Genomic DNA, 27,023 nt, shown 5'->3' with positions numbered 1-27,023 from the left:
CAATTGAATATTTACAACTTTCCACATAGCTTGAAATGTAAATGTAAGTGCAAAAATCTATCTCAATAAATGTAAACATGAATAACCTATCTCAATGTGCTTTTATAGACCTGGCTTCAACAAGGTGTAGTCTGCCCCTCTTACCTTCTGATGAGAATGGGTACAGAGGAAGGAGTGTTTTGTTCTAAAGACCCATTAACTAACTGCCTCTTGGTGGCCTTTAATTCTCAATGAAGTTATCCCATTATTATAAAGTAGGGTGTTGGGGTGCCTATGTGGCTCTGTTGGTTGAGAGTCTGACCTTTTAAAAAAAATTTTTTTTAATGTTTATTTTTATTTTTGAGAGAGAGACAGAGCGTGAGTGGGGGAAGTACAGAGAGAGAGGGAGACATACAATCCAAAGTAGGCTTCAGGCTCTGAGCTGTCAGCACAGAGCCCAAAGCAGGGTGCAAATCCACAAACTGCGAGATCATGACCTAAGCCGAAGTTGGACGCTTAAATGACTAAGCCACCCAGGTGCCCCAAGAGTCCAACTCTCGGTTTTGGCTCAGATCATGATCCCAGGGCCTTGGGATCGATGCAGCCTGTCAGGCTCCATGCTTAAAATTCTCTCTCTTCTGCCCCTATCCACCGCTTGTATTCTCTTTAAAAACATAAATTAAATAAAGTGTGGTGTTTTGATACAAGTCTTAGTCCTTAGTCAACAGCATTCAAATAGTTACCTCTTAGGGAAAATGTTATTAAAATATAGTTTAGTAAAAGTGAATGAAGCAAATACACAGCTCCTGAAGCTAACAAATTTATTTTGTTAGTTTTCTTTAAAAGGACTGGCACACTACTTATTCAACAAATATTTACTTAACACCTACTGGGTACAAGGCACTTTAGTATTTATCACGAGATTAAACACAAATCCTTTCCTTCATGGAACTTAGAATCCAGTGGGGGAAGACTGAAAACAAAAAATAAATTGTCCAATGTGTTAGAAGGTGTTAATTGCTATGGAAAAAAGATAAATCGAAGAGTAAAATAAGGTAAGAGGGATTGGAATAAGGGTGGCAGGTTGAAAAATATGTTTATAAAATATCTGGTATTTCCTCCTTCCAAACGGTGGAACTTCATAGACTTAGTGACTTATTTATAATAAATAGAATATGGAGTGCCTGGGTGGGTCAATCGATTAAGCAGCCGACTTTGGCTCAGGTCACGATCTTGCGGTTCGGGAATTCGAGCCTCTCATTGGGCTTTGTGCTGACAGCTCAGAGCCTGGAGCTTGCTTCAGATTCTGTGTCTCCCTCTCTGTGACTCACCCATGCTCTTGCTCTGTTTTTCTGTCTTAATAATAAATTTAAAATTTTTTAAAAAGATAGAATATGGCAGAAGTGCTTGTATATCACTTACAAGATTAGGTTACAAAAAGCTGGAGGCCTCTGTCTTGGGTACATTGCCCCCTGGATCACCTGCTTTGAGCCAGCTGACAGGCTATCAGCAGCTCTATGGAGAAAGGTCCTGTGGCAAGTCACTGAAGCTCCAGCTAACAAGCAGTGAGGAACCGAGTCCTGCCAAAAACCAGGTGAGTGAGCTTCAAAGTGGATTTTCTTGCCCTAGCCGAGCCTTGGGATGACCAGCCCTCACTAACAGCTTGGCTGCAACCTGTAAGACACACTGATCCAGAACCAGTTACTCAGTTAAAATGCTTCCAGACTTCTACTCCTCAGAAACTATGAGAGATAATACATGTTTGGTATTTTAAGATGCTAAATTTCGGGTAACGGTTGCATAGTGATAGAGAAGTACCACAGTGAGGGTAGGAAAGAGGTAGGATGCAGTGTTAAATAGGATAGTTGAGGCCTCCCTGAGAAGATGACACTTAAACTAAGACTTGAAGGAGGTGGAGGAGGCATATTTGAGGAACAGCAAGGAGGCCAGTGTGACTGAAGTTGAGTGACAGAGTGGAGAATGGTAAGATAAGAAGGTAACTGGTTGGGTGGTCAGCTGATACAAGGGCCTGTAGGCCACTGTAAGGATACTGACATTTCTTCTAGATTAAATGGAAAGCCACTGCAGTGTTTGAGCAGAGGAATGCTGTGATCTTACTAAAAAATCTAACAGATGCATTAGGGATAATATAAAGAAAGTGCCATGCATGTTAATTATTTTTATAATCTTCTTATTGACAACCATATATCAAATTCTTTGGTAGTTCAATTTTTAACTATAATGGATGACAGGGCAAAAACATAACCATAAGAGAAGATTGTTAGGAAATGGAAACAAAAACAATCCTGATCATACTCATCAAAAAAGATACTGCCAAATACAATTTACATCATATCATGTTACTCAACCAAAAAACTGTGGGGGGTGGGACTAGAACTTTATAAAAGTTTTCTTAACTGTTTGCAATTGCACAACTAGGGAAAAGTCCCTTTGATATTATTTCTTTTTTATCTTTGTTCTTTTAGAGTCCTTGTATTATGTGCATTTGCAAACAAGTCACTGTGCTTTATTAAAGGAATGGAGCAAGACCACCATTGGATGGATTTTCTCAAAACTAAGGAGGAAAGGAAATTTAATTTCTATAATTCTAAATTCAATTTCTGTAACTCTCTACCAACATGATGAACAGATATAACAGGCCAGTTTAATCTTACCTGATGTAAGAAGATGTTTTTGGTTTTTAGGGATATATTTCTCAAGGAGACGCTTCATACGTGAATCTTTGGCCTCATCCAAAGCACTCTTTCCACTGTCACTTCTAAGTAAGGGATCAGCTCCATGCAAAAGAAGTAATGCTGCCACCTACAGGAAGATCGTTCATGTGAGCACGCCCAGACAAAAGGTATGCTATTGCCAATGTTGTGCTGGCTTACAACTCCAAGCAACATCAGGTATTTCTTTCAACAATAGAGCTGGGTTTACCTATAACATCTTTGCCCAATAAAAAAAATTAATCCAACTGCTACTGAATTATAACTTGTTGATACACATATCCTTTCTCTTATAAAAATAGAGAGAGAAAAAGGGGGAAAGGGAGAGGGGAGAAAAGGAGAGGGAAGGAGGGAAGGACTGAGGGAAAAGTTCAGGTGCTAGTGAAATGGAGCTAGCAGATACACCAAGAATGAAGAATGTGTTCTGTAGTAGTGAATAGAAGTTTGACATGTTCCAGGAGATGGTTATGTCTTCCATCTGTAGTTGTGTTGCCGTTGCTTCTCCTCAGTGTCAGGGAGAAAAACCAGTCAATCCTTAATTCGTTCCTACTCCTCAAGTAACCGCTTCATGAAGCTTTCCCTGACCTCCTCATCCACTGCTGCTCCCATCTTTTGGGTACATATTTTATCACAGTGCCCAATATACATATATATATCACATATATATTCATATATATATAATACTTATTTCTTTTTTTTAATATCATACTTATTTCTTATTAATCTGTCTCAGGCACTCTAAGGTTTTTGAGGGCAGGACTATGTCTTTCTTTTAAAATTAGTTTATTATATATGACTAGGAAATTTATGAATATAGTTCAAAATACAGAAGACTCAGAAAAGTATACAATGAAAAATAAGTTTCCTCCTCTATCCCTGTATTTCAGTCATTTAATTTTTTTCTTAAACACTGTTTATAGTTCCTTCTGAATTTTTCAAGTTAATTTAGTCTAATATATATATATATATATACATATTTTCTTCTTACACAAGTGGCCATAGAATATATACATTCCTCTATATCTTGCCCCCTCAACAAAAGAACTTAGATATTATACCATGTCAGTATAAAATGAACTTTCTCATTCTTTTTAGCAGCTGAGTAATAGTTGATTATTAAATGTACTATAAGAATGTACTGTGCTTTATTTAACCAGTACCCTATTGACAGATGTTTAAGTTGCTTCCAAGCTTTTACTACAGGTATATGTCTTAATCATCTTTGTATTCCCAGTGCATATCTCAGTGCCTGGCATACAATAAGTATTTAATAAATATTGTTTAATGTAAGAAGAATATAATCAGGGAGTATGTTGGAAGTAGGCTTTAAGTAATACTACACTAAAAGAAGCTTAAATTTCCATGTTAGTATCTGGAATTACAGAAAGGACCTGAATTTCTGTAAATTGTATGTACCCCCAAATTAAATATATATACATTTTTCCTTTTATAACAAAGCATTCTAGGAGTGAAAAACATAATACCACAAAGGGACAATATAAGCCAGGTCCTCTAAAAATTATTACAACTCAGCAATTCTACTTTTTAAATTATTATGAGAATTTAATACTAGATGAGGAAACTGAAAGTAATTGTAGATATAATTAAATCTATAATTCATATACAAGCCAGGTAAGAGAAGATAACTAATTTATGCCTGGATCTTCATGTTTTGTTCAGCAAAGGAGATACAGAGTACACAGCTTTCTTTTAGGAAAAGAAGTTTGTAAGGGTGTTGCCAAAAGGGCTGTGCTGTTTATCTCTGGAGGCTCTGTGTCAAATAATAACCCATGTAGTAAGGATGCGGAGAAAGACGATCTCTTTTGCGCTGTTGGTGGGAATGCAAACTGGTGCAGCAACTCTTGACAACAATATGGAAGTTGCTCAAAACGTTAAAAACAGAACTACTCTATGACCCAGCCAATGAACTACTAGGTACTTATCCAAGGGATACAGGAGTGCTGTTTCGAAGGGGCACATACATCCCAATGTTTATAGCAGCGCTATCAACAATGGCCAAAGTATGGAAAGAGCCCAAATATCCATCTACGGATGAATGGATACAGAAGATGTATGTATGTATATACAATGGAGTATTACTTGGTGATCAAAAAGGATGANAGTATGGAAAGAGCCCAAATATCCATCTACGGATGAATGGATACAGAAGATGTGGTATGTATATACAATGGAGTATTACTTGGTGATCAAAAAGGATGCTGTCTTGCCATTTGCAACAATGTGGATAGAACCAGAGGGTATTATGCTGAAGTGAAATTAGTCAGTCTGAGAAAGACAAATATCATAGGACTTCACTCATATGTGGAATTAAGATACAAAACAGATGAACGTAGGGAAGGGATGCAAAAATAATATAAAAACAGGGAGGGGGACAAAACATGTGACTTAAATATAGAGAGTAAGCTGAGGGTTTCTGGAAGAGTTGTGGGTGAGAAGATGGGCTAAACGGGTAAGGAGCATTAAGGAAGACACTTGTTGGGATGATCAATGGGTGTTATACATAGGGCATTAATCACTGGAATCTAATCCTGAAATCATTATTGCACTATATGCTAACTAACTTGGATGTAAATTTTTTAAAAAAGGAGTTTCAACCTTTACCATAAAAAAGATAACCATCTAGTATGAGAGCATGAGAAAGAGGACTGGGAGAAAGGAAAAGGCAGGGGCTAGAGCCCCACTTTCCTGGAAATCTGAGTTGTTGATTCCAAGGGAGTGGATATATTACTTTGAGAGTGTCTGATTTAGACAATGGATAGTTTGCTTCACTGAATGTCCACACTTACTATTTCCCTCTCTAGCCTTAACATTATGAATCCTGAAGCCTGCTTACATATCCTCTATTTTGAAACACTCTCTTCTCACCAAAAAGCATTAATAAATGACTCTTCCTGAGTATTTCTCCCATACTTTAAACCTATATTTAGGTGCTTTATTAGCTCTTTGTGGCTACCTAATAAAATTACCCCCTCCAACTTAGTGGCTTAAAACAAGAATAACTACAATCTCACAGTTTCTGTGGATCAGCAATGTGGGAGCAGCACAGGTAGGTGGTTCTATCTGAGTTTCTCTTTTCTTTCTTCTTTTTTTTCCCCCAGAAAAGCCTAGATGAGATTACTGCCATTCAAATATTTCATAGAAACAGGAATGTAACAAGTTGGTCCAGGTAGTATCAAAGAGTGAAAACACTGAGGTTTGTACATGCAGCTCTATTTCATTCTGGAATGGGCGCTCCCCCACATCATGCAGAGCAGCTGCACTTGTCTGATGCATCCCTGCAGACGCAGCCCTGGGACACCTGGCACTGCCCACAGGGCAGCAGGGGCAGCAGCTTTTCTTGCAGGGAGTGCGTGTGTCCCTGCATTTGCAGGAGCTGGTGCAGGAGCCCATGGGGGAGCAGGAACAGCTTGGGTCTATTTGGAGCCAAGGTGAGGGTGGAGGTCCAAGCAGGTGACCCGGGGAGTCACTGGCAGGGGCTGGAGGTGTGGTCAGAGTTATTCATAAGGATGTAGTCAAGAGGTTGGTTGGAGATACAATTATATAAAAGCTTGACTGGGGCTGCAGGATCTGTTTCTAAGATGGCTCACTCACATGGGTGTGGGACAGAGGCCCTAGTTCACTGTCACGTAGACCTTTCCAGAGAACTACTTGAGTGTCCTCATGATAGGACACCTAGCCTCATACTTAATGAAGGAGAGAGAGAGAGAGAATGAGAGAGAGAGAAGAGAAAACAAGGAAGAAACTACAATACTTTTAACTTAGCCTTGAAAGTCATATACTGTCACTTCTGCCATATCCTATTTGTCAGAAGCAAGTCACTGACACTCTAGACCACACTCTTGGGAAAGAGAATGAGGCTCTACCTTTTGAAAGGAGGACTATTAAAAAATCTGTGGACTTATTTTAAAGCTACCACAGGTTCTTAACTTGAACAAGTAGAGCAACTGCAGTAAGGGGTTGACATCACAATCCTCACTTATTTGTTTCGTCAAACAATAAGCTCCTTAACGAAATAACCTCTACTTCAAGTGTGCTTATGGAGTTTTTCACCTTTAATCATATTATTGAATCAAGGGCTTTCTTCCCTCTAAAATCAGCTGACTTCCTTGTATAAGAGCCAAGTAGGACAGAGAATAAAATTCTTTTAAGTTTCTATTTAAATTCCAGTTAAAATACATGTAATATTAATTCAGTTGTACAATACAGTCATTCAGTACTTGCATAAATCACCTGGTGCTAATCACAACAAGTGCTCTCCTTAATCCCCATCACCTATTTAACCTATCCCTCCCTCCCTCCCCTCCCCTCTGGTAACCATCAGTTTGTTCACTACAGTTAAGAGTCTGCTTCTTGGTTTGTCTCTCTTCCCCCCACCCCCTTGGTCATCTGTTTTGTTTCTTAAATTCCACATATGAGTGAAATCATATGGTATTTATCATTCCCTGACTGACTTTATTTCACTGAGCATAATATTCAGAGAATAAAATACTTTCAAGTATTCTGACAATATGTTGACTACACAGCACTAGTGAAATCTGCAGAAAACAGAAAAAAATACGAAAAAATCCTTCATTAGTATTTTCATTGTTAATAATAATGTTGTTAACATGGATAATATTGTTGATAGTAACGTTATAAGTACATTATACAACAATAAGTAATTTTAAGAAACAAATGTTGAGCCTAAGAGAAAAAGAGACATTAAGTATAAAATCAGTTAAATATGAATGTATAATATTACATTTGAAATAGTAATGCCAGTATGGGGAAGCCTGGGTGGCTCAGTCAGTTAAGCATCCGACTTCGGTTTATGTCATGATCTTGCAGTTTGTGAGTTCTATCCCTGTGTTGGGCTCTGTGCTGACAGCTCAGAGCCTGCGGCCTGCTTCAGATGCTGTGTCTCCCTCTCCCTCTCTGTCCCTCCCCCACTCACTCTCTGTCCCTCAAAAATGAATAAATGTTAAAAAAAAAAAAAACAAAAGAAATATCAGTATGAACTAATAATTTGTTTCTAAATATACGTATTTTACCGAAAATGCCTAAAAGCAATGATATCCCACAGCAATGAGCACATCTAGCACCCAGATTGTGGTCTCTAAATAGATTATCCCTTTACAGACAATAAAAGAAGAAACAAGCTATATAACACCACAAAAGTAAAATGAGCCAAATCCAGAATCTAGAAAATTCTTTAAACTCAGATTCTAAAACACCTAAGAAAACACAAAATAGAGGAAGGACTGTTATAGGTTAAAATACACTTAAGAGACACAACAAACAGATGTAATGTATAGACCTTGAAAGATCTTGATTCAAACAAAAACTTACTATAAAAACACATTTTTTAGATAATCTTGGAACTTTTAATATGGACTGGATATTAAATAGTATTAAACTATTTATATTTATTACGTAGGATGATTTTGTGGGTGTAAAAAAAGCCCTTATCTGTCAGAGATGCAGGCTCAAGTATTTATGAGTAAAATGGTATAATGCCTATGATTTCTTTAAAATATTTCCATTATCAACAAAACATAAATCGAGTTCCAGCCTGTTGAGGGACTTAGGCTCTTTGTAGGGTAACAGAATATATAATCAAACTTTATAAGAGATTTCACTCCAGGTTACATGTGGAATGAATAATCATCATATCTTAGGGATGCCTTTTTCAATACATGTGAACCCCAGTAACACTGTAAGCCAATCTCCAAGTCAACATCTCATATACACTATAGGACACTTCATCAAATAAAAGTTTTGTTAAAATCATGATAGCTTACATCAACTTGTCATGCCATTTCCTTCACCTATTAACAAAGTAAGCCTAATAAAGAAGACATCAAGGTTAGTCTGATGTGACTTGTTCTTAGTGATGCCTACAGATTCTCAAAGATCACTGCATTCTTATCTAAATGTCTCCCATGTGTCTAATAACTTATTCCAGATTTTTTAAGGAATCACAATGAGCTGATCATTTGTAATTCTCAAATTCCACCTTTTCCACATTAAAAAAAGTATTTTTAATAGCTTTGAGTATAATTTACATGCCACACAATTCACCCATTTAAAAAATATAATTCAATGTTCTTAGTTTATTAAGAGAGTGTGTAACTACAACCACAATCTAATTTTAGAATATTTTAATTTCTCCTTAAAAATAAAAACCCTTAACCATGAATTGTACTCTCCATTCCCCACCTTCCTTTATTTTTTTATGTTTTTATTTATTTTTGAGAGAGGGAGAGACAGAGCACGAGCAGGGAAGGGGCAGAGAGGAAGCCATATAATCCGAAGCAGGTCCCAGGCTCTGAACTGTCAGCACAGAGCTCAACACGAGGCTCAAACCTATGAACATGAGGTAATGACCTGAGCCGAAGTCAGACGCTTAACCGACTGAGCCACCCAGGCAAGCCCCCACCTTCCATTCCTAATCTTTTCTGTCTCTAAAGCTTTGACTACTGCAAATATTTCAAACAAATGGAATCATAAAAGGTATTTTTAACGGCTTTAAACTTTTTAAAATATAGGGTACTGTCTCTTAGGATATCCCATCTTTTAGTATAAAAGTTAATTCCTGTAACACAATATATTCAAGTTCCTTCAACTCTGGAATATTTAAGAAACTCACACTCTTCAGGTGCCTGATCCAGTATCAGGTTCCCAGGGCTTCCCTGGTCTGACATTTTTAGTCCTGTAACTAGTAATACATGGGAGCAATACCCAGAGTCTAGACCATTTCTCTGATCATCTTTGTCTCACATATGAGATTCCCCAAGGTTAGCCTAGATCTTCATCTGATGCTCATTCCATCCCTACTCCATCCTCAAAACAATATCCTGCCCTTTGATTTTTAAGGCTTTGGTTCTTCAGTCAGTCCAAAACGGACCTGGAATTTTGGAAATCTCTTTTGGACTGATTGAAGTAACTTTTTGTCTCCCTCCAGCTAAACAGAAGGGGAAGGGAACAGAGAAGACTTTACAGTACCCTTCTGGGTTTCAGCTTTTAATTCTCATCACCTTTCTCTAGACTTCTGCTTCCGTCTTGCCATTCTCTTTTCTCCTGCCATCAGTCAGGATACACCACGGTGCCAGAAGCACATCAGTCATAGGAACACAAAAGGTGGCAAGAGACAGGGAGACAGAAGTGAGTAACTAGATTCTGGAGTTAGAGGTGTGTGTCCTTGGTCCCTTTAACTTCACTGAGGGAGTAAGAGAAGGCTACATATCTGTAAAGGCCAGACAGGAGATAGCCAGTTTTAGCCTATGAGGCAGACATTGACTAAAGCCAAGTTATCAGATGAAACAAAGGAAAAACTGAGAAAGAAAGGAAGAAAAAGTGAAGTGCTCAGGGCTCACCTTGCCCAAAGTGGGAAAAGACTTTTGATGAGGGTAAGTTAGCCCTGTCAAGTTGGGAGAGCAGATGGGCCATGAGGAGAGGGAAGAAGTGTTTTGGCATGACATTTCTCTAATGGAGACCAGCTTTGAAGAGGAAGTAAAGGACAAAGAGAGGGCTCACAACACCATTACTTGTCTAAGCCTGCATTCTTGCGGCCATTAAATTCCCCTCCCCACCCAGCCTTCTCTACAATGTGGAGGGTGACCACCTACTAGCAAGTGATATATTATTAAAAGAAGGCAAAAGACCCTAAACTTTCCTGAAGTACTGTGTCATATTAGGAAGGGTTATGCTCTGTCTATGCCCATGACTCCCAGAAGCCTTCCCCAGCTCTATCTGTTAGGCATTTATTCTTGGAAGTAAGTAGAACATAACTTCCCGAGCTCAGCTGATTAGCTCCCTTTTCTACCCTAGGAGTTTGAACCCAGAGGCAACTTCCAATACCTGAGATAAACAAGCATAAATATTTTCAGCAAACGTCTCAGTCCTGTAATGTGGTGCTTGAACCCGAAAATATCTGGGAAGCTCAGAATATAAGTTTATTTCTGAAATAAACTGCACATGCTGGAATTGATCATCTTAATTAATATTACCATTATTGTAGCTACTATTAACCGATTTGTGTGGAACTATAGTATTTTGATATTTTAAACAGGGGTACATCTATGCTAGTATCTGCTGGCTAATCATTAAATCCAAGAGAGTCATGTCTTACGTGGACTCTGAAAGTGACACTAATGTCCATAAAAATGTATGCCTCCTGTTGGGCCTGGACATCATCATGTAACACTCTGTAAGCAGAAAAGCTTCTGCTAAAACCAACAGTCTAAAGAAGTATATAAGCTTAAAAAATACTATGTGAGGGCATCTAGGTAGCTTAGTTGGATTAAACATTGGACACTTGATTTCACTCAGGTCATGGTCTTGTGGTTTTTGAGTTTGAGCCCCGCACTGGGCTCCACACTGACAGTAGAAACCTGCTTGGAATTCTCTCTCTCCTCTCTGTCCCTTCCCCACTCTCTCAAAAACAAATAAACTTAAAAAAATAAAAATTAAATTAAAAAATACTATGTGTACCCACAGGGTGCCTAGGTGGCTCAGCTGGTTGAGTCTGATTTTAGCTCAGGCTATGATTTCATGGCTTTTGAGTTGGAGCCCCACACTGGGCTCACTGCTGTCAGCACAGAGCCCATTTCGGATTCTCTATTTTCCCTTCTCTCTGCCCCTCCCCCACTTTCACTCTCTCTCAAAAATAAATAAACATTAAAAAAAATACTATGTGTAACCAAAACACTACCCGTAGTTATCAAAAGTAACATGTAAAATAGCATCTACCATATTAGGCATATCTATCACAAAGTAAAATTTTATTACATATTCTGAATATCCATTAAAAGAATAAACAATAACTGAATCCCTATTGCTTGCTTCCTGAGATTTTTAGTATCTATAGAATGTAGTATTTGTGACTCCTGGTGCTTACCACAGGCTGTGTTCTTACACTGACTGTTCAGAAAGAGGAGGCAGAGTAAATCCACCCATATACACCTCAGCCCAGGTGCTTTGCCTGGTCTGTATTGTGAATGGGGGGACATGGGAAAAAAAGAATGTAGTATTTGATGCAAACAAAAGCGTCACAATACCTTATAATGTCCATTTATCACAGCATCATGTAGGGGAGTGATCTGGTACATTCCTTTGATATTTACATCTGCTCCACCTTTTAATAGTTCACTTGCTGTCTGATAAAATCCTCCTACACAAGCTTCATGAAGTGCTGTCCAACCTATTATACGAAAAGGAAATGGTATTTTTTTATGTTTGGCATCTTAATGTTTTGTGCTTGCCCTTAAAAAAATATAAACTCTAAGTTGTTTCTTTAAAAATATTTTGATTATATGAGACAAGATAATCCCACCATGAAAATAAACTATTATTAGATGGATTCAATAAATCTGAAGGCCAAATCAAATTCCTATCTCCAACTTAGTTGTGAAAAAATATGAAAAAAAGTAAAATATTTGAAACTTCTCCTGTCCCCCTAAATAAAAAGGCTGTAAAGGAGTCATTGATAGCTTAAAGACAATGCTAGTTATAGGCTATTTTTCTGCAGAAAAGAGGGGGGAAAATGTTATTTCTAGCTCAAGGTACTTCCATTAAAGTAAACCAGCTGTGAGGATATGAATTTCTTTTCTCCTTATTTGTAAAAAGCTACTTACAGTAGTTCTAACACAAACTACTGTAAGAAAACCAGGCATACAGATAAGTACCTGTATGTGCTTAACAAGTACCTATGTGCCCTTGTTAGCCAGAGACAAGGTATAAGTTATATATATTCATTTCCAATAAATCGTATGATAGATGTAAGAACACCTAAAAGGGGCATGTTAAAAGTGTATTTAAAAAAAAAGGGGGGGGGGGTATTTCATTAACTGTTCCCAGAACCTTCTCCATAAGCCAGAGTTTCTCTGTCTCAGCACCAACATTTTGGGCCAGATAATTCTTTGTTGTTCTGAGCATTCTATTAGATACGAGTAGCACCCCTCCATTTTGGTGGTAACAATCAAAAATGTTTCCATAAATAGCCAAATGTTCCCTAAAAGGCAGTATCACTGTAGTTAAGATCTATTGTCATAAGATGTTATAGAAGGAGTTTCTCCTATAGTATTAATTAGAAAGCTTTGAGGAAAACGTGAAGGGCAACAAAAAAGGTAAATATATAGTTAATAGACGATTTTTTCCTACAAATTTCCTTAAAATGCATGTGACTGTTTAAACTGAAAATTATAACATTTTATTTTAGTGTTATTAATGTATATAGATGTTATATACATATATATGGCATAAAAGATAAGGGAGATGTGTTCAATGTTCTCACATTTTACAGAAACATTAATATACTAACTCTGAAAAGAATGACACGTTAAAGATGTACATTGCAAGCTCCAGAGTAATCACTACAAAAAAATGCAAAGACACAGAAAGGAAAAAAAGGATAATATGCACAAGAAATAATTAGCATAATTGCAGTCCTCACTCAATCCTACCTTTTATATTAAATTAAATTAACTAATCACTCCAACTAAAAAGATCATCAGAATGGATAAAAAAGCTATCTATAAGAAATATGTATGTATGCTGTCTATAAGAAATAAAATTTAAATATAAAGAGGTTGAAAATAAAAGGATGGAAAAACATATAGCAACTAGACAAAGAAACATAAGATCAGGCTAGGATGTCTATGTTAATATCATATAGAGTAGCTTCAAGACAAAAAATATTACTAGAAATAAAGAGAAGTATTTCATAATAATTAAAAGGTCAATTTATCAGAAGACATGACAATTTACAACTGTGTACATACCTGATCACAAAGCTTCAAAATACAAGAAGCAAAAATGGACGGAACCAAAGGGAGAAAGAGACAACCCTACAATCATAGTTGTTAATAGTTCAGTATCCTTTTTATGAAATGATAGATTAACTAGACAAAAGAATCCATAAAGCCAGACATGATCTGAACACTATCAAACATCTTCATCTAAGCAACATTTAGAGAACATTACATAAAACTGAGGAATAAACATTCAAATACACTAGAGATATTAACCAAGAAAGACTATATACTAAGAAGTAGACCAATTCTCAATAATTGTAAAAGAAAAAAATTCACAGAAAGTATATCCTTTGACCAAAAGTAATTAAATTAGAAATTAATTTAATCCAGAAAGATACTTGGACAATCCTCAAGTATTTGAAAATTTAACTACTTCTAATATAATCTTGAAGTAAAAGAAGTAATCATCCAAGAAATTAAAGTATTTCAATATAAATGATAATGAAAATACAATATATTAAAATCTGCTGGATGCAGCAAAAGCAGTATTTAGAGGCAAATTTAAAGCTTTAAATGCCTACAGCAGGGAAAAAAGGTACAAAAATCTGTGACCTCATTTTCAACCATAATAGAAAAAGAACAAAATAAACCCAAAGTAAGTAGAATAAAAAAAAGCAGAAGTTAATAACATTTAATAAAGATAAATGGTTTTTATCTTTAAATTTTAAAGCCAGAAGTTAGTTTTTTTAAAAAAAGCAATAAAATTGATAATCGTCTAGCTTAAACTAGTTTAGGAAGAAAGGGGAAAAAAGAAAAAGGAAAGAAGTCAGTGAGAAAGGAAGGGAGGAAGGAAGGAAGGAAGGAAATGAGCAATATCAGGAATGAAAGATAAATATCCCTAAACATCTGCAGATATTAATAGGGGAGTATTATAAATAACTTCATGCCAATAAATTCTATAACACAGGTGAAAAGGATAAATTCCTTGAAAAATAAAGCTTGCCAAAATAGACACAGGATGAAACAAAGTATGAATAGCTCACACCTATTAAAGAATTTTTATTTATTTTCAAAATCTTGCTACAAAAAAATTAAGGCTCAGATAGTTCCACTCATAAATTCTGTCAAACATTTAACCCCAATCTTTAAAAAAATATTTTTTAATGTTTATTTATTATTGAGAGACAGAGAGAGACAGAGCATGAGCATGGGAGGGGCAGAGAGAGGGAGAGACAGGGAATCCGAAGCAGGCTCCAGGCTGTGAGCTGTCAGCACAAAGTCCAACGCGGGGTTCAAACTCCCAAACTGTGAAATCATGACCTGAGCTGAAGTCAGACGCTTAACTGATAGCCACCCAGGCACCCCTAACCCTAATCTTACACACACTCTTCCAGTAACTAGAAGAGAATGCTTTTTTTTTTTTTAATATTTATTTATTTTTGAGACAGAGAGCGTGAGCAGGGGAGGGGTGGAGAGAGAGGGAGACACAGAATCTGAAGCAGGTTCCAGGCTCTGAGCTGTCAGCACAGAGCCCAACACGGGACTCAAACTCACAAACCCTGAGATCATGACCTGAGCCAAAGTCAGATGCCCAACCAACTAAGCCACCCAGGCGCCCCAGAGAAGAGAATACTTCCTAACTCATTTTATGAGGTCTGCATAATGCTGATACCAAAACCAAAATCATTTCAAGAAAATTATGAATCAATGTCACTTATGAACATAGATACCAAAAAATCCTCACCGAAATATTAGCAAATCCTGATACCAAAACCAAACACAAGCATTACAACAACAAAAAAAAATTACAGACCAATATTAGTCATGATCACAGATGCAAAAAACCTGAAAAAAAACTGTATTAAATTGAATCTAGCAATATATAAAAGGATGATATATCATGACCAAATATTCATTCCTAAAAAAAATACTCAGCAAATTAGGAATGGATTCCTCAATATAATAAAGAGCAGTTACAAAATCCTACAGCTAACATCATGCTTACTGATGAAGTACTGAAGAGGCAAAACTATCCAAAAAAAAGTGAAAAATGAGAACAGTAATGGCTTCTAGAGTTGGGGTGGGGAGTTACTGGGAAGAGGCATGAAGGAACTTTCTAGGATGATGGTGGTATTCTATCTTGACAGAGGTTTGGGTTACACAAGTGAATGAATATATACCTCTAATACCTCTAAAAAAATTGAATTCTAGTTAGAGATATTATTTCTCAGGTGTTTAGTGATAAAATGTACTAACTTTCTCTGAACTGCATCAACATAAAGATGGATTGATGCGCAGATAGAGATTTATAGATGGATAGGCATGATAGATAGGCAGGGTCTCTGCCCTCTGGTTCCTGGCACAGAACTCCTAAACCCTTTTAAAGAGGGGTGCCAGGAGAATGTTCTGTTCTAAGATTTGGTCTCTCACCCCAGTTCCTCATACAGAACCCCCAAGACCTTTGTAATTTTCTGAGTGATAAAAGTGTCTGACACAAAGCTCCTAAGTCCCTTATTCCCTGGGTGACAAAAATATCTTTTGTTCTAGTGAGGCAACTTTTGGTGGGCTCCCAGGTTGGGGCTGGTCATAAGAAAGACCAAACCATGATCAGAAACTTGAAACTTTCAGGTTCACGGCCCCCCATCCCTGCCCTGCCTTCATGAAGAAGAATCCATGAAAACCCTAAAAACCTGGAGTTCAGAAAACTTTTTCAGGTTGGTGAACATAACTATGTGCTAAGAAGGTAACACACTCCAATTCCACAGGGAAAGAAGCTCCTGGGCTCAGGACCCTTCCAGACCTCACCCTATGTATCTTCATCTGGCTGTTTATCTGTGTCCTTTGTCATACCCTTTATTATAGTAATAAATAAACTTATATGGTAAACATAAGGAAGTGTTTCCCTGAGTTCTGTGAACTAGTGTAGGAAATAACTGAACCCAAGGAGGGGACTGTGGGAACCTCCAATTTGTAGCAAAGCCAAACAGAAATTGTGGGTAACCAAGAAGACTACTACTTGTGACTGGCATCTGAAGTGGGAGAGGCTGGCTGAGCCCTTAACCTGTGGGATCTATGCTAATATGGGTTAGTGTCAAAAATCAATTAAATTGCAGGACACTCAGCTGGTGCTGGAGAATTGCTTGAGGTGTCAAAAACCCACACATGTGGGGCGCCTGGGTGGCTCAGTCGGCTAGGTGACTGACTTTGGCTCAGGTCACGATCTCACAGTTCATGGGTTTGAGCCCCACGTCAGGCTCTGTGCTGACAGCTAGCTCAGAGCCTGGAGCCTGCTTCAGATTCTGGATCTCCCTCTCTCTCTGCCCTTCTCTAGCTTGCTTGCTCTTCCCCTCAGAAATAAACATTAAAAAAAAAAAAAACCCACACATGTGATATCACAAGTGTTATGAATAGAAGTAGAAGAGAAACACATGAGTGTTTTCCTTTATGTAAGTATGTGATGAAAATAAATACGTAGAAAATAGATACATAGGTATATAGATGCTTACTGTGGAATTTTTTAACTTCTCTGTATGTTTGAAATTTTTCATAATGTCATAAAAATTTCAAATAAATAGCTCACATGTGAACTTTTGAGACATAAACACTTAAGGACGACCTATTTTTAAAAACATAGTAAAAAATTACATCCCTCCAAGCACTATTTCTGATAAAAACTATGAACTTGTTTGGATTACGGGACCTGTGAAAATTTGCTTATCAACGTGTATACTGGTTAACCTGATTCTCTGCCACAAGACTAGGATGAAAAATAAAATGTGAGAAATCCAAATGTTAACTTTGGAATGAAGATGATAATTTTACTCCCAGAAAACTTCCTTTCCTTTTTTAGGTTGTGATTAAACTACAATAATAGTTTCCTAAAAGGGCAAAATGACTGCTTTAGGAACGAGAAACCCATAACAAAAGATCAGCTTGTTTTCCCTGAGCCAGAATGATGAAAAGCATGAGGTGAAATGTACAGTGAAAAGCCACTCTCCTGTTTCAAACTTACTGCAGAAAATTCCCAAAGAAGAGAATTACTGCATGTCTTTAGTTCAGAGTAAACGATAGGGCCTCAAGGAAGGAGTGAAAAATAAACGCTACTTTAAGTGAGACCTAAGCAAGAATGACCCAGTGATGAACAGTATCAATCTTAAGGTTGAAAGAAATTCCCAGCATCGACAAAGCCAGAAGGACCTTTATTCTGCAGAGAGAGCCACTGTAGACCAGATATGGCTACATCTCACAGAAAAAATCATACAGGGACAGCTGGGTGACTCAGTCGGTTAAGCAACTAACTTCTGCTCAAGTCATGATCACGCAGTTTGTGGGTTCAGGTACCCCAATGGGCTCTGTGCTGACAGTTCAGAGGCTGGAGCCTGCTTCAGATTCTGTGTCTCCCTCTCACTCTGCCCCTCACTCACTCACACTCTGTCTCTCTCTCAAAAATAAATAAACTTTAAAAATTAAAAGGATAGAAAGCAAACATACAAAGAATTTCCCTTCCCCTAGGGATTACTCTTTCTGTGTTATAAAACCACTCCTTCTTTTATTATCTCCCAGATCTATCAGTGGAAGATTCTTTTTTTTTAACTTTATTTTTGAGAGCAAGAGAGAGAAAGCATCAGTGGGGGAGAGGCGGAGAGGGAGAGGGAGAGAGAGAATCCCAAGCAGGCTCCACACTGTCGCCGCAGAGCTTGATGTAGAGCTTGAAATCATAAACCTTAAGATCATGACCTGAGCCTAAATCAAGGCACTTAACTGACTGAGTCACCCAGGCACCCCTACAGATTGGAAGATCCTTAAGCAATTTTTTTCTTTTTAAAAATTTAACCATCTTGAAGGAAATCTCTTTAGATCTTTATAGGATTATAAATTTTCCAGAAAGAAAATATAACTTAACAAATTTTTAAATAAAGAGTCAAGATCCTAATAATATTATATACTCTAATGTAGCAATTGTTAACACCCGCAGAAGTCTAAGTGCATGCTTTACTACATTATATAGTTCTCAACAATGTGTCCTCTCATTTTTAATTTTTTTGTCTCTTGACTTGCTGTTAAACTTCTTGCTATTATCAATATCCTGGTCTGTGCCAATCTTTCCTTTCAGCTCTACTATGCCAGAGATATAGGAATCAGATAGAATTCTGTGTAAAATAATGCTCAAAGCATTGGTCTGAGATAGTTTTAGCAAAGAAGCTTTATGAAATCTGTTTTGGGTATTGAGACTTTTGTCACCCTATTTTCTGGTTGTCACCTTTGTTTTTGATAGATGAAGAGTTACTGCCACTGGTTTTTTAAATCAAAGAAAAAGATGGGCACCTGGGTGGCTCAGTTGGTTAAGTGGCCGACTTCGGCTCAGGTCATGATCTCATGGTTCATGGGTTCGAGCCCCGTGTCAGACTCTGTGCTGACAGCTAGCTCAGAGCCTGGAGCCTGTTTCAGATTCTGTATCTCTCTCTCGCTTTGCCCCTCCTCTGCTCATGCTCTGCCTCTCAAAAATAAATAAACCGTTAAAAAAATTTAAATGAAAGAAAAAGATATCAAAATGTGAACGAGGACTTAAAATGCAAATGTTAACCTATGAAAGCCCATTGGTCTGTTACTATAACATTTTATTAATTTCTCAAAAGGCACTTCGCTTTTTTAGACTGTATCACAGAATATACTTAAATTTTTCTAGTATATATATCTTTCTGTTTTCCTAACATGTGGCACATAGGAGGCATACGATAAAAGCTCACTACAGTGAGTATATTACATAGAAGTGTACAGCTCTTGCCAGTAGCTGCCAGTAGTTCTTGAACTTTAATGAGAATAAAAATCATCTGGGGAAACATGTTAAAATGCATATTGCAAGGTTTTAACGTACAGATTTTGATTGTGAGACTGTGTGTGTATGTGTGTGTTTGGAGGGTGAAATAAAGGCTACATTTTAAACAAACACTGCAGATGACTCTGATGAAAAAAATAGTTGTAAACAGTCTTTAAAAATGATGCCCTCTAGGGGTGCCTGAGTAGCTCAATCAGTTAAGTGTCCAACTCAGGTCACAATCTCATGGTTCCTAAATTTGAGCCCCACGTGGGGCTCTGTGCTGATAGCTTGGAACCCGGAGCCTGCTTCAGATTCTGTGTCTCCCTCTCTCTCTGCCCCTATCCTGCTTGTGCTCTCTTTCTCAAAAATACATAAACATAAAAAAGAAAAATGCTGCTCTCTGCAATTTTATAGGATGTATTAGCCAGAAATAAAGACGAAGAGTGAGAAGAAAAAGTAAAGAAGAGAGAGTTTAAAAAGCCCGAAAAGCATGTTAAGGATAAAGAATTCACGAAGGTCACAGAAGTACCTGGGGCAGTGAGGAGAAAGTGTACAATAAATGGCCAAAGACAAGAAGGGAAGAGACACCAAGGATGTTAACAATGGCACAGAAAAGGACTAATGAAAAGAAACATGTTAAGAGATTCTTGGGAAGTTCATAAAGTAAAGTTAGCTGCATGTAGAGCTACTCCTGAGTTTAAGGAGCAGATAGAGATTAACAAAAAGTACCACACATTTTTCAGGATTAAGGGAGCAAATGCTTTGGCTAGTAAATAAGAACCCAAGGTTGAGGGTTACAGGACCCTGGTGGTTGACTTGGGTATGAGATTTAGAATAACAGCTGTTAAAACCCTGATTATCATATAATCCCAGGCTTTGCTAAAGTAAGTGTTATACGTGCACTTAGAATCATCTGCTTGTCCATGGACTGTGCTGTTGATATCTGTCCATCATAAGACTTTTTTGCACTGTTTCATAAAGTCTAGAAATGCTAGAAAAAGTATGGATAGATAAAAGTACTACGCAGGCTGGCCCAGTGCTGCTCAGTGCCTTAAGTATTTAAGTGTCTTTAAGGAATCATTCTTGTCCAGGAGAACATCAGGTTCTCTCTACATGAAAGACTACCAGAGATCTAGTCTTGTAGAAAGAACATTCTGAGCTCCCTGTCCCACTCTCTCTATATCATACTCTCTTCTCTCCATTTCCCTGGCCATTGCCCCTGCTATACAGCTACCATGTTATCTCAATTTTTCTCACAACTCAAGTGTACCATCAGCTTCTTTCAGCTTTTGACCTCACTTCTCTTACATTCAAAGCTGAGTTTCATAGTGACAATGCCCGTGCAAAGCCAGCAAGTCAGCCCCAAGATTGGCATTCTTCTGTGTACGCCAACTGCACATGACCCACCTGGTTGGCCCTAGGCAGGAATAGTGTTTGAAGGTTAAATATACTCTTCTCTCCGCCTCTTTCCCCACCTTACCATTCCCAGAGAGATGATGATCAGCTACCTAAGCAGGAAAATGATCTGGAAACTTTTTGTGTGAGACTTGCCTCAGGCCCACTTTGCCATACTTTCATAGAAGTGACTCTGCAGAAATTACAAACCACCCTCAAAATAATGTGGTTGGTAACCCCAACTTACCAGCATAACTTGGTTGATTAACATTTCCCCCTTTTATTATATAATGATGAACAAGATCAGGATCATTGTGCAGAGCAGCCTGATACAGCAAGTTCTCTCCAAAAATGTTTCTACGGTTAATGTTATAAAGAGGTATTTCATTCATCTTCATTTTTCCTGAAATGAGAGAATAAACAAAAGAAAACAAAAAATAATAATCCTATTTGAAAATCAGGAGGAATACATGTAATAGAGTAAATCTAGTCAACATTCTGGAATTATATTATGAAAAAGTGTTTCATCCATTTATGCAACTGTAATGTTGTCTACATGCAAAAAGGTGAAAGAAAAAATGTCATTTGTTTGAAAATACTTGCAGTACATTATAAATCATGTAAGAAGTTTATATTTATTGAAACCCCATGAAAGGTACATACTTTAGAAGACTAACAGATTCTTTTTTAAAAAAACAGATTATTTTAAGAGCTCTGGCGAAAAGGATTATTTAAATCTAGAATTAGACATTATTAAACCCAACAAAATACTATAGTACCAAAATGTCTTACACCACAATGAAGAGAAAACCTCAGAAGTACCTAAGGGAGTTACAAAAATTAACCCCAGTGAGGCTAGAAAACAGAAGGCTAAATTTTCTTTCTTTGCTAAAAACAGCTGTCATGAAATTAAACAAAGAAATATGATCTTGATCTGTACAATAGTTTTGATCTCCTAAGCCAGAAAAAACACAATTAAAATAGCTTCCCAGGTTATGCATATCAGGTACAATTTCTCTACTGGGTCTCTGAAAATACTACCATTCCTAATTTAGATACTCCAAATCCTGTCAGTTTTTATGGGTAACACTTCATTTGGTTTTCCTGAATTTCAGAATAGCTTTGATTACAGCTTTTCCAATTTGGATCTAGCTAACTTACCCCAACCTAAATTCTCAAAAAAGTAACTGAGCATAGCAGCCCATTTTTTTAATGCAGCCAATTTATCTGCTTTGCTTTTTATTAGACTCCCTCCATTCAGTGCCACTGTAAAAGTAATCAACTTCTGACCATCTGAACCTACATTCGCTCACTCTAGACTACAAAGAATCCTGCTCCTACCAGAAAGTGTGTGCTTACCAAAAACCGGTAGTCTTCACTCCAAGATCTGTCTTGGCCAGTTATACTTGCTATTCTAGTTATGTAACTTATTAAAATAACAAATTAAGAATACCAAATTCTTCAATGAAAACTCAGTTGGAGAAGACATTCACTTCTAATCATGACTCAACAACTGCCCCATGACTTTCCCTTCCACTGTAAACAACTAGAAAACTGACAAAATATATATGGGGTAAAAAAAAAAAAACAAAAAAAAAAAACCACACAAAAAAAAGCCCCTAACGATTCAGCCACAGGAAAACAGGGAGTTCACATCTATGACTCCTCTGAGAGAAGGGAAACAACACAGTGAGCCCTAAGAGCACTCCAGTTTCTTGTCTGGACACACTTTCCCGAACATAGCAGAAGCAGAGCAAGGTGATCCTGCTGAACTGAGGAGGTACAGTTTCAGGAGGCCGAGCTGATTAGATTTTCAGGGCAGGATACCAGAGATGAGGAAGTAAAGAATAGGTACCAAGGGACTCCTTGGGCTATTACGTAAACACTAAATGGCTCATATGGAGGATGAGTCTTCATGAGGTGGGCTAGAACAACTATCCAAGAACTATAAAATAATAATCGTGACAGGTCACACAGGCCTGGGAGACATTTACATTCCTGACAGCCTGAGGAGAGAGACCTTTTTGGACAACTAGGGCATTAGCAAAGACAGATGCTTGACAAGTCATGTCTCAGTAGAAGGATCTAAACTAGCTCCAGAGTAAAGCCTATACCAAACCAGCCTAACAAGTTTTTTAAAAAAGTGTTGAAAGATCAATTTTATCTTCAAGTCACTGTGGGCCCAAACAAAATTCAACATTCTTAAAACGTATAAAGACATTCGACAACATTTTGTTACATGTGGATTTCCAATTGTTCTCCTCCACAAAAGCCTTGTGCCTTTGTCAACAGTCAGGTTTTACTGGGGCGCCTGGGTGGCTTAGTCGGTTAAGCGGCCAACTTCGGCTCAGGTCGTGATTTCATGGTTGGTGGGTTTGAGGCTTGCATCGGGCTCTGTGCTGACAGCTCGGAGCCTGTAGCCTGTTTCAGATTCTGTCTCCCTCTCTCTCTGATCCTCCCCTGTTCATGCAGTCTCTCTCTCTCAGAAATAAATAAAACACTAAAAAAAATTTTTTAAAAACATTCAGGTTTTACTTCTGAACTCTTGTTAACATTGATCTATTTCCCTATCTTGATGCAAAAGTCATGCTGTTTTGGCACTATAGACATATAATTCTCAAAATCAGGCAGTGTTAGCCCTCTAACTTTGTTATTTTTCAGAACTTTTTACCAGTCTAGGTCCTCTGCACTCCCATACGAATTTTAGAACCAGCTGTGAATGTCTACAAAAAAACATACAGGAACTCTGATTGCGACTGTGTAGAATCCATAAATAATATCTAAGTAGAAATAGCATCTTAACACTATTGAGTTTTCTGACTGATGAACAAAGCAATAGACCTCCATTTGCCTTCATCAAATTTTCTTTGATTTCTCTGAATAATGTTTTGTAAGCTATAGTATACCTGTCTTTTATAATAGTTTGTCAAATTTATCCCTATGTATTTCATATTTCTGATACTATAGTATCAAATTTCAGTAAATGTCTGTGACCAGAATATAAAAATATAATATTGGTATTTTCATCTTGTATCCTTTAATTGCACAAAATTCACTTACAGCTGCTTTTACTATAGATTCCATCAGATTTTCTACATAGATGATTACGTCATTTGTGACTAAACAGTTTTGCTTCTTTTCGCAAGTGAATGCTTTTTTTTTTCCTGACTGCATTGGCTAGACCCTCCAGCACAATGTTCAACAGCAGTAGTGACAGCAGACATCCCCTGCCTTATGTTTGATCTTAGGGGAAAAGCATTCAGTTTTTACGTATAATAGCTGTATAATAGCTGTAGATTGTTTTTGTAGATGCCCTCTGTCAGGTTGACAAAGTTCCCCTTTATTCTTAGTTTGCTGAGAGTTTTCACCTGTGATATATGTTAGGTGTTGTCAAGTGCTTTCTCTGCATCCAATGAGATGATATGGTTTTTCTTTTTTGGCTTGTTAGTGAATTACATGAACTGATTTTAAAATAGAAAACTAATCCTGCATTCCTAAGATAAACCCCCACTCTGTCATGATGAATTTGATTTGTTAAAATTTCATTTAGATTTTTGCATCTAGGTTTATGAGAGATATTCATCTGTAGTTTTCTGTTCCTGTGATATCTTTGATTTTGGTTTCAGTTTATTGGCGGCTTCATAGAATGAACTGGGAAATATTCTCTTACCTTCAACTTTTTGGAAGAATTTGTGGAAAACCGGTACTATTTATTTCTTAAATGTCTAGGAGAATTCACCAGTGAAGGTGTTATGAACTGAACTGCCTCCCCTCAAAATTCGTATGTTGAAGCCATAATAAAATAGGATTTGTATCTTTATAAAAACAGGCAAAAACACCAGATTTCTCCACACATGCAGGAAGGACACTTCAAGAAGATGGCTATCTGCAAGCCAGGTAAAGTGGTCCTGCCAGAAATCAATTTTTCTATTACCTTGGGGGCGCCTAGGCGGCTCAGTCAGTTAAGCGTCTGACATCGGCTCAGGTCCTGATCTCTCAGTTCGTGGGTTCGAGCCCTGCATCGGGCTCTGTGCTGACAGCTAGCTCAGAGCCTGGAGCCTGCTTCAGATTCTGTATCTCCCTCTCTCTCTGACCCTCCCCTACTCACGCTGTCTCTCTCTCACACAAATAAAAAAAAAACATTTAAAATTTTTTCTATTACCTTGATCTTAGACATCTAGCTTCCAGAACTGTGAGAATTTATTTGTCATTTAAGCCATCCAGTTTGTGGTTTCGCTATGGAAACCCTAGCAGACTCATCCAGAAGGCATTGAACCTACAAGCTTTTTTTTTTTATTGTTGATTTGAAGGTGGTAAAGTTTTTAGCTACAAATGCAACTTATTTAACCGATATATTATTATTCAAGTTACTCATTTCTTTCTAATAATTTGTTTCTTTCAAGGAATGTGTCCATTTCATCTAAGCAGCTAAATGCATTAGCAAAAAGTTGTTCATAACATTCCCTTATTATCCTTTTCATATTTGTAGACTATGAATGGTGTCACCTCTCTAGTTTCCGATATTTGGAATTTGTACCTTATTTCCTCATCAATCTGGCTAGAGTTTTATTATATTGATCTTCTCAAAGCACCAGCTGTTCACTTTATTTTCTCGACTATTTTTCTGTTTTCCATTTTATTGACTTCTGCCTTACCAGTGCTTTCTCCTTTAATATTTCCATTCTTTGGTTTATTTTGGATTTCATCCACTCATATTTTTCTAGGTTCTTAAGGCAGACACGGATGTCCTTAATTTGAGAGTGTTCTTCATTTCTAATATACACATTTGGTACTGTTTCCCTCTTAATTACTTTTTGTGACATTCCAAAATATTGCTATGTTGTCTTTTCATTTTATTTTAGTCAAAAATACTTTCTGATTTCCCTTTCAACTTCCTCTTTGACCCAGGAGTTACTTAAAAGTGTGCTATTTAGTTTCAAAATATTTCAGGATTTTATAGAGATCTTTCTATTACTGATTTCTGATTTAATTCCATTGGTGTCAGAGAACATACTCTTTGACTTTAATTCTTTTAAATTTATTGACACTGGCTTTATGGCCAGAAATAAAACTCTTAAGAAAATATACTGTGTGTATTTAAAAAGAATGTGTGATCTTCTGTTGTTGGGTGGAAAGTTCCAGAAATATTAAATAAGTCAAGTTGATTGATAGTGTTGTTTAAATATTATTACTACGGATATTCTATTTGGCTTTTTTAAAAATAATTAACATATTTTTTAACGTTTATTTATTTTTCACACAGAGAGAGATAGAGCATAAGTAGGGGAAGCAGAGAGAGAAGGAGACAGAGAATCCAAAGCAGGCCCCAGGCTCTAAGCTGTCAGCAAGGAGCCCAACATGGGGCTCCAAGGCATGAACTGTGAGATCATGACGTGAGCTGCAGTCAGACGCTTAACTGACTGAGCCACCCAGGTGCCCCTATAAATTTTTTTTAATGTTGACTTATTTTTTGAGAAAGAGAGACAGAGCATGAGCAGGGGAGGGGCAGAGAGAGAGGGAGACACAGAATCCGAAGCAGGCTCCAGGCTCTGAGATGTCAGCACAGAGACCAACACAGGGCTTGAACCCATGAACCATGAGACCATGATCTGAGCCAAAGTTCTGTGTTCAACTGACTAAGCCAGCCAGGTGCCCCTGGCTTTTTTTTTTTTTTTTAAGTTTATTTATTTATTTTTGAGAGAGAGAGAGAAAGAAAGCGAGCAGAGGAAGGGCAGAGAGAAGGAGAGAGAATACCAAGTAGGCCCTGCGCTGTCAGCACAGACAGGGTTCAAACCCACGAACTGTGAGATTATGACCTGAGCCAAAATCAAGAGTCAGACGTTTAACTGACTGAGCCACCCGGACATCCCTACTTAATTTATTATAATGAGTTAACAACTGTTGAAAAAGTGGTACTGAAATCCCTGACTATAATTGCAGATTTGTTTACTTCTTGCAATTTTATCAGTTTTTACTTTATATATTTTGGAACTCTGCTATTAAAAGAATACTTGCTTAGAATTATGTACTCTTCATGAAGTGGCCTCTGCATCATTATGAAGTAATTTTCTTTATCCCTGCTAATATTCTTGGTTCTGAAATCTACTTTGTCTGATGTTAATTATTACCTCAGATCTATAAGGAAATAAATTTCTGTTGTCTTTAAGTTACTACATTTGTGGTAAATTGTTACCACAACAGGAAACTAATACAATTGAGTATATCCCTCCTCCATTCTTTCAGCATTAACCTATTTATGTCTTTATATTTCAAGTGTGTTTCTTAAAGTCAGCATATAGTTGGGTACTGCTTTTGTAATACAATCTGACAAGCTCTGCCTTTTAA

At 37.3% G+C, this 27,023-nt stretch overlaps 1 protein-coding gene, 1 non-coding gene and 1 pseudogene across 2 annotated transcripts in view; 1 reads left to right on the top strand and 2 right to left on the bottom strand.

Annotated features, from left to right (window-relative positions):
• ANKRD31 (ankyrin repeat domain 31) overlaps positions 1 to 27,023 on the bottom strand; it is a 130,494-nt gene that overhangs the window by 61,118 nt on the left and 42,353 nt on the right. Inside the window, 3 exon segments of the mRNA XM_077759843.1 lie at positions 2,655 to 2,802; positions 11,771 to 11,913; positions 20,926 to 21,081. Of these exon segments, the coding sequence (XP_077615969.1) occupies positions 2,655 to 2,802; positions 11,771 to 11,913; positions 20,926 to 21,081 (447 nt within the window).
• LOC144228046 (metallothionein-1G pseudogene) lies at positions 5,974 to 9,415 on the bottom strand (annotated as a pseudogene).
• Positions 11,594 to 11,724, top strand: LOC144228136 (small nucleolar RNA SNORA51). The gene has a single exon (XR_013334128.1). It is a non-coding gene; the product is annotated as a small nucleolar RNA SNORA51 (small nucleolar RNA).

Source organism: Crocuta crocuta, unplaced genomic scaffold, assembly GCF_008692635.1.
Source record: "Crocuta crocuta isolate KB4526 unplaced genomic scaffold, BGI_CrCroc_1.0 scaffold162, whole genome shotgun sequence".
Lineage (NCBI taxonomy): Eukaryota > Metazoa > Chordata > Mammalia > Carnivora > Hyaenidae > Crocuta > Crocuta crocuta.
Note: the sequence above shows the minus strand (reverse complement) of the source record. Positions and strands in the feature narration are given on the sequence as shown.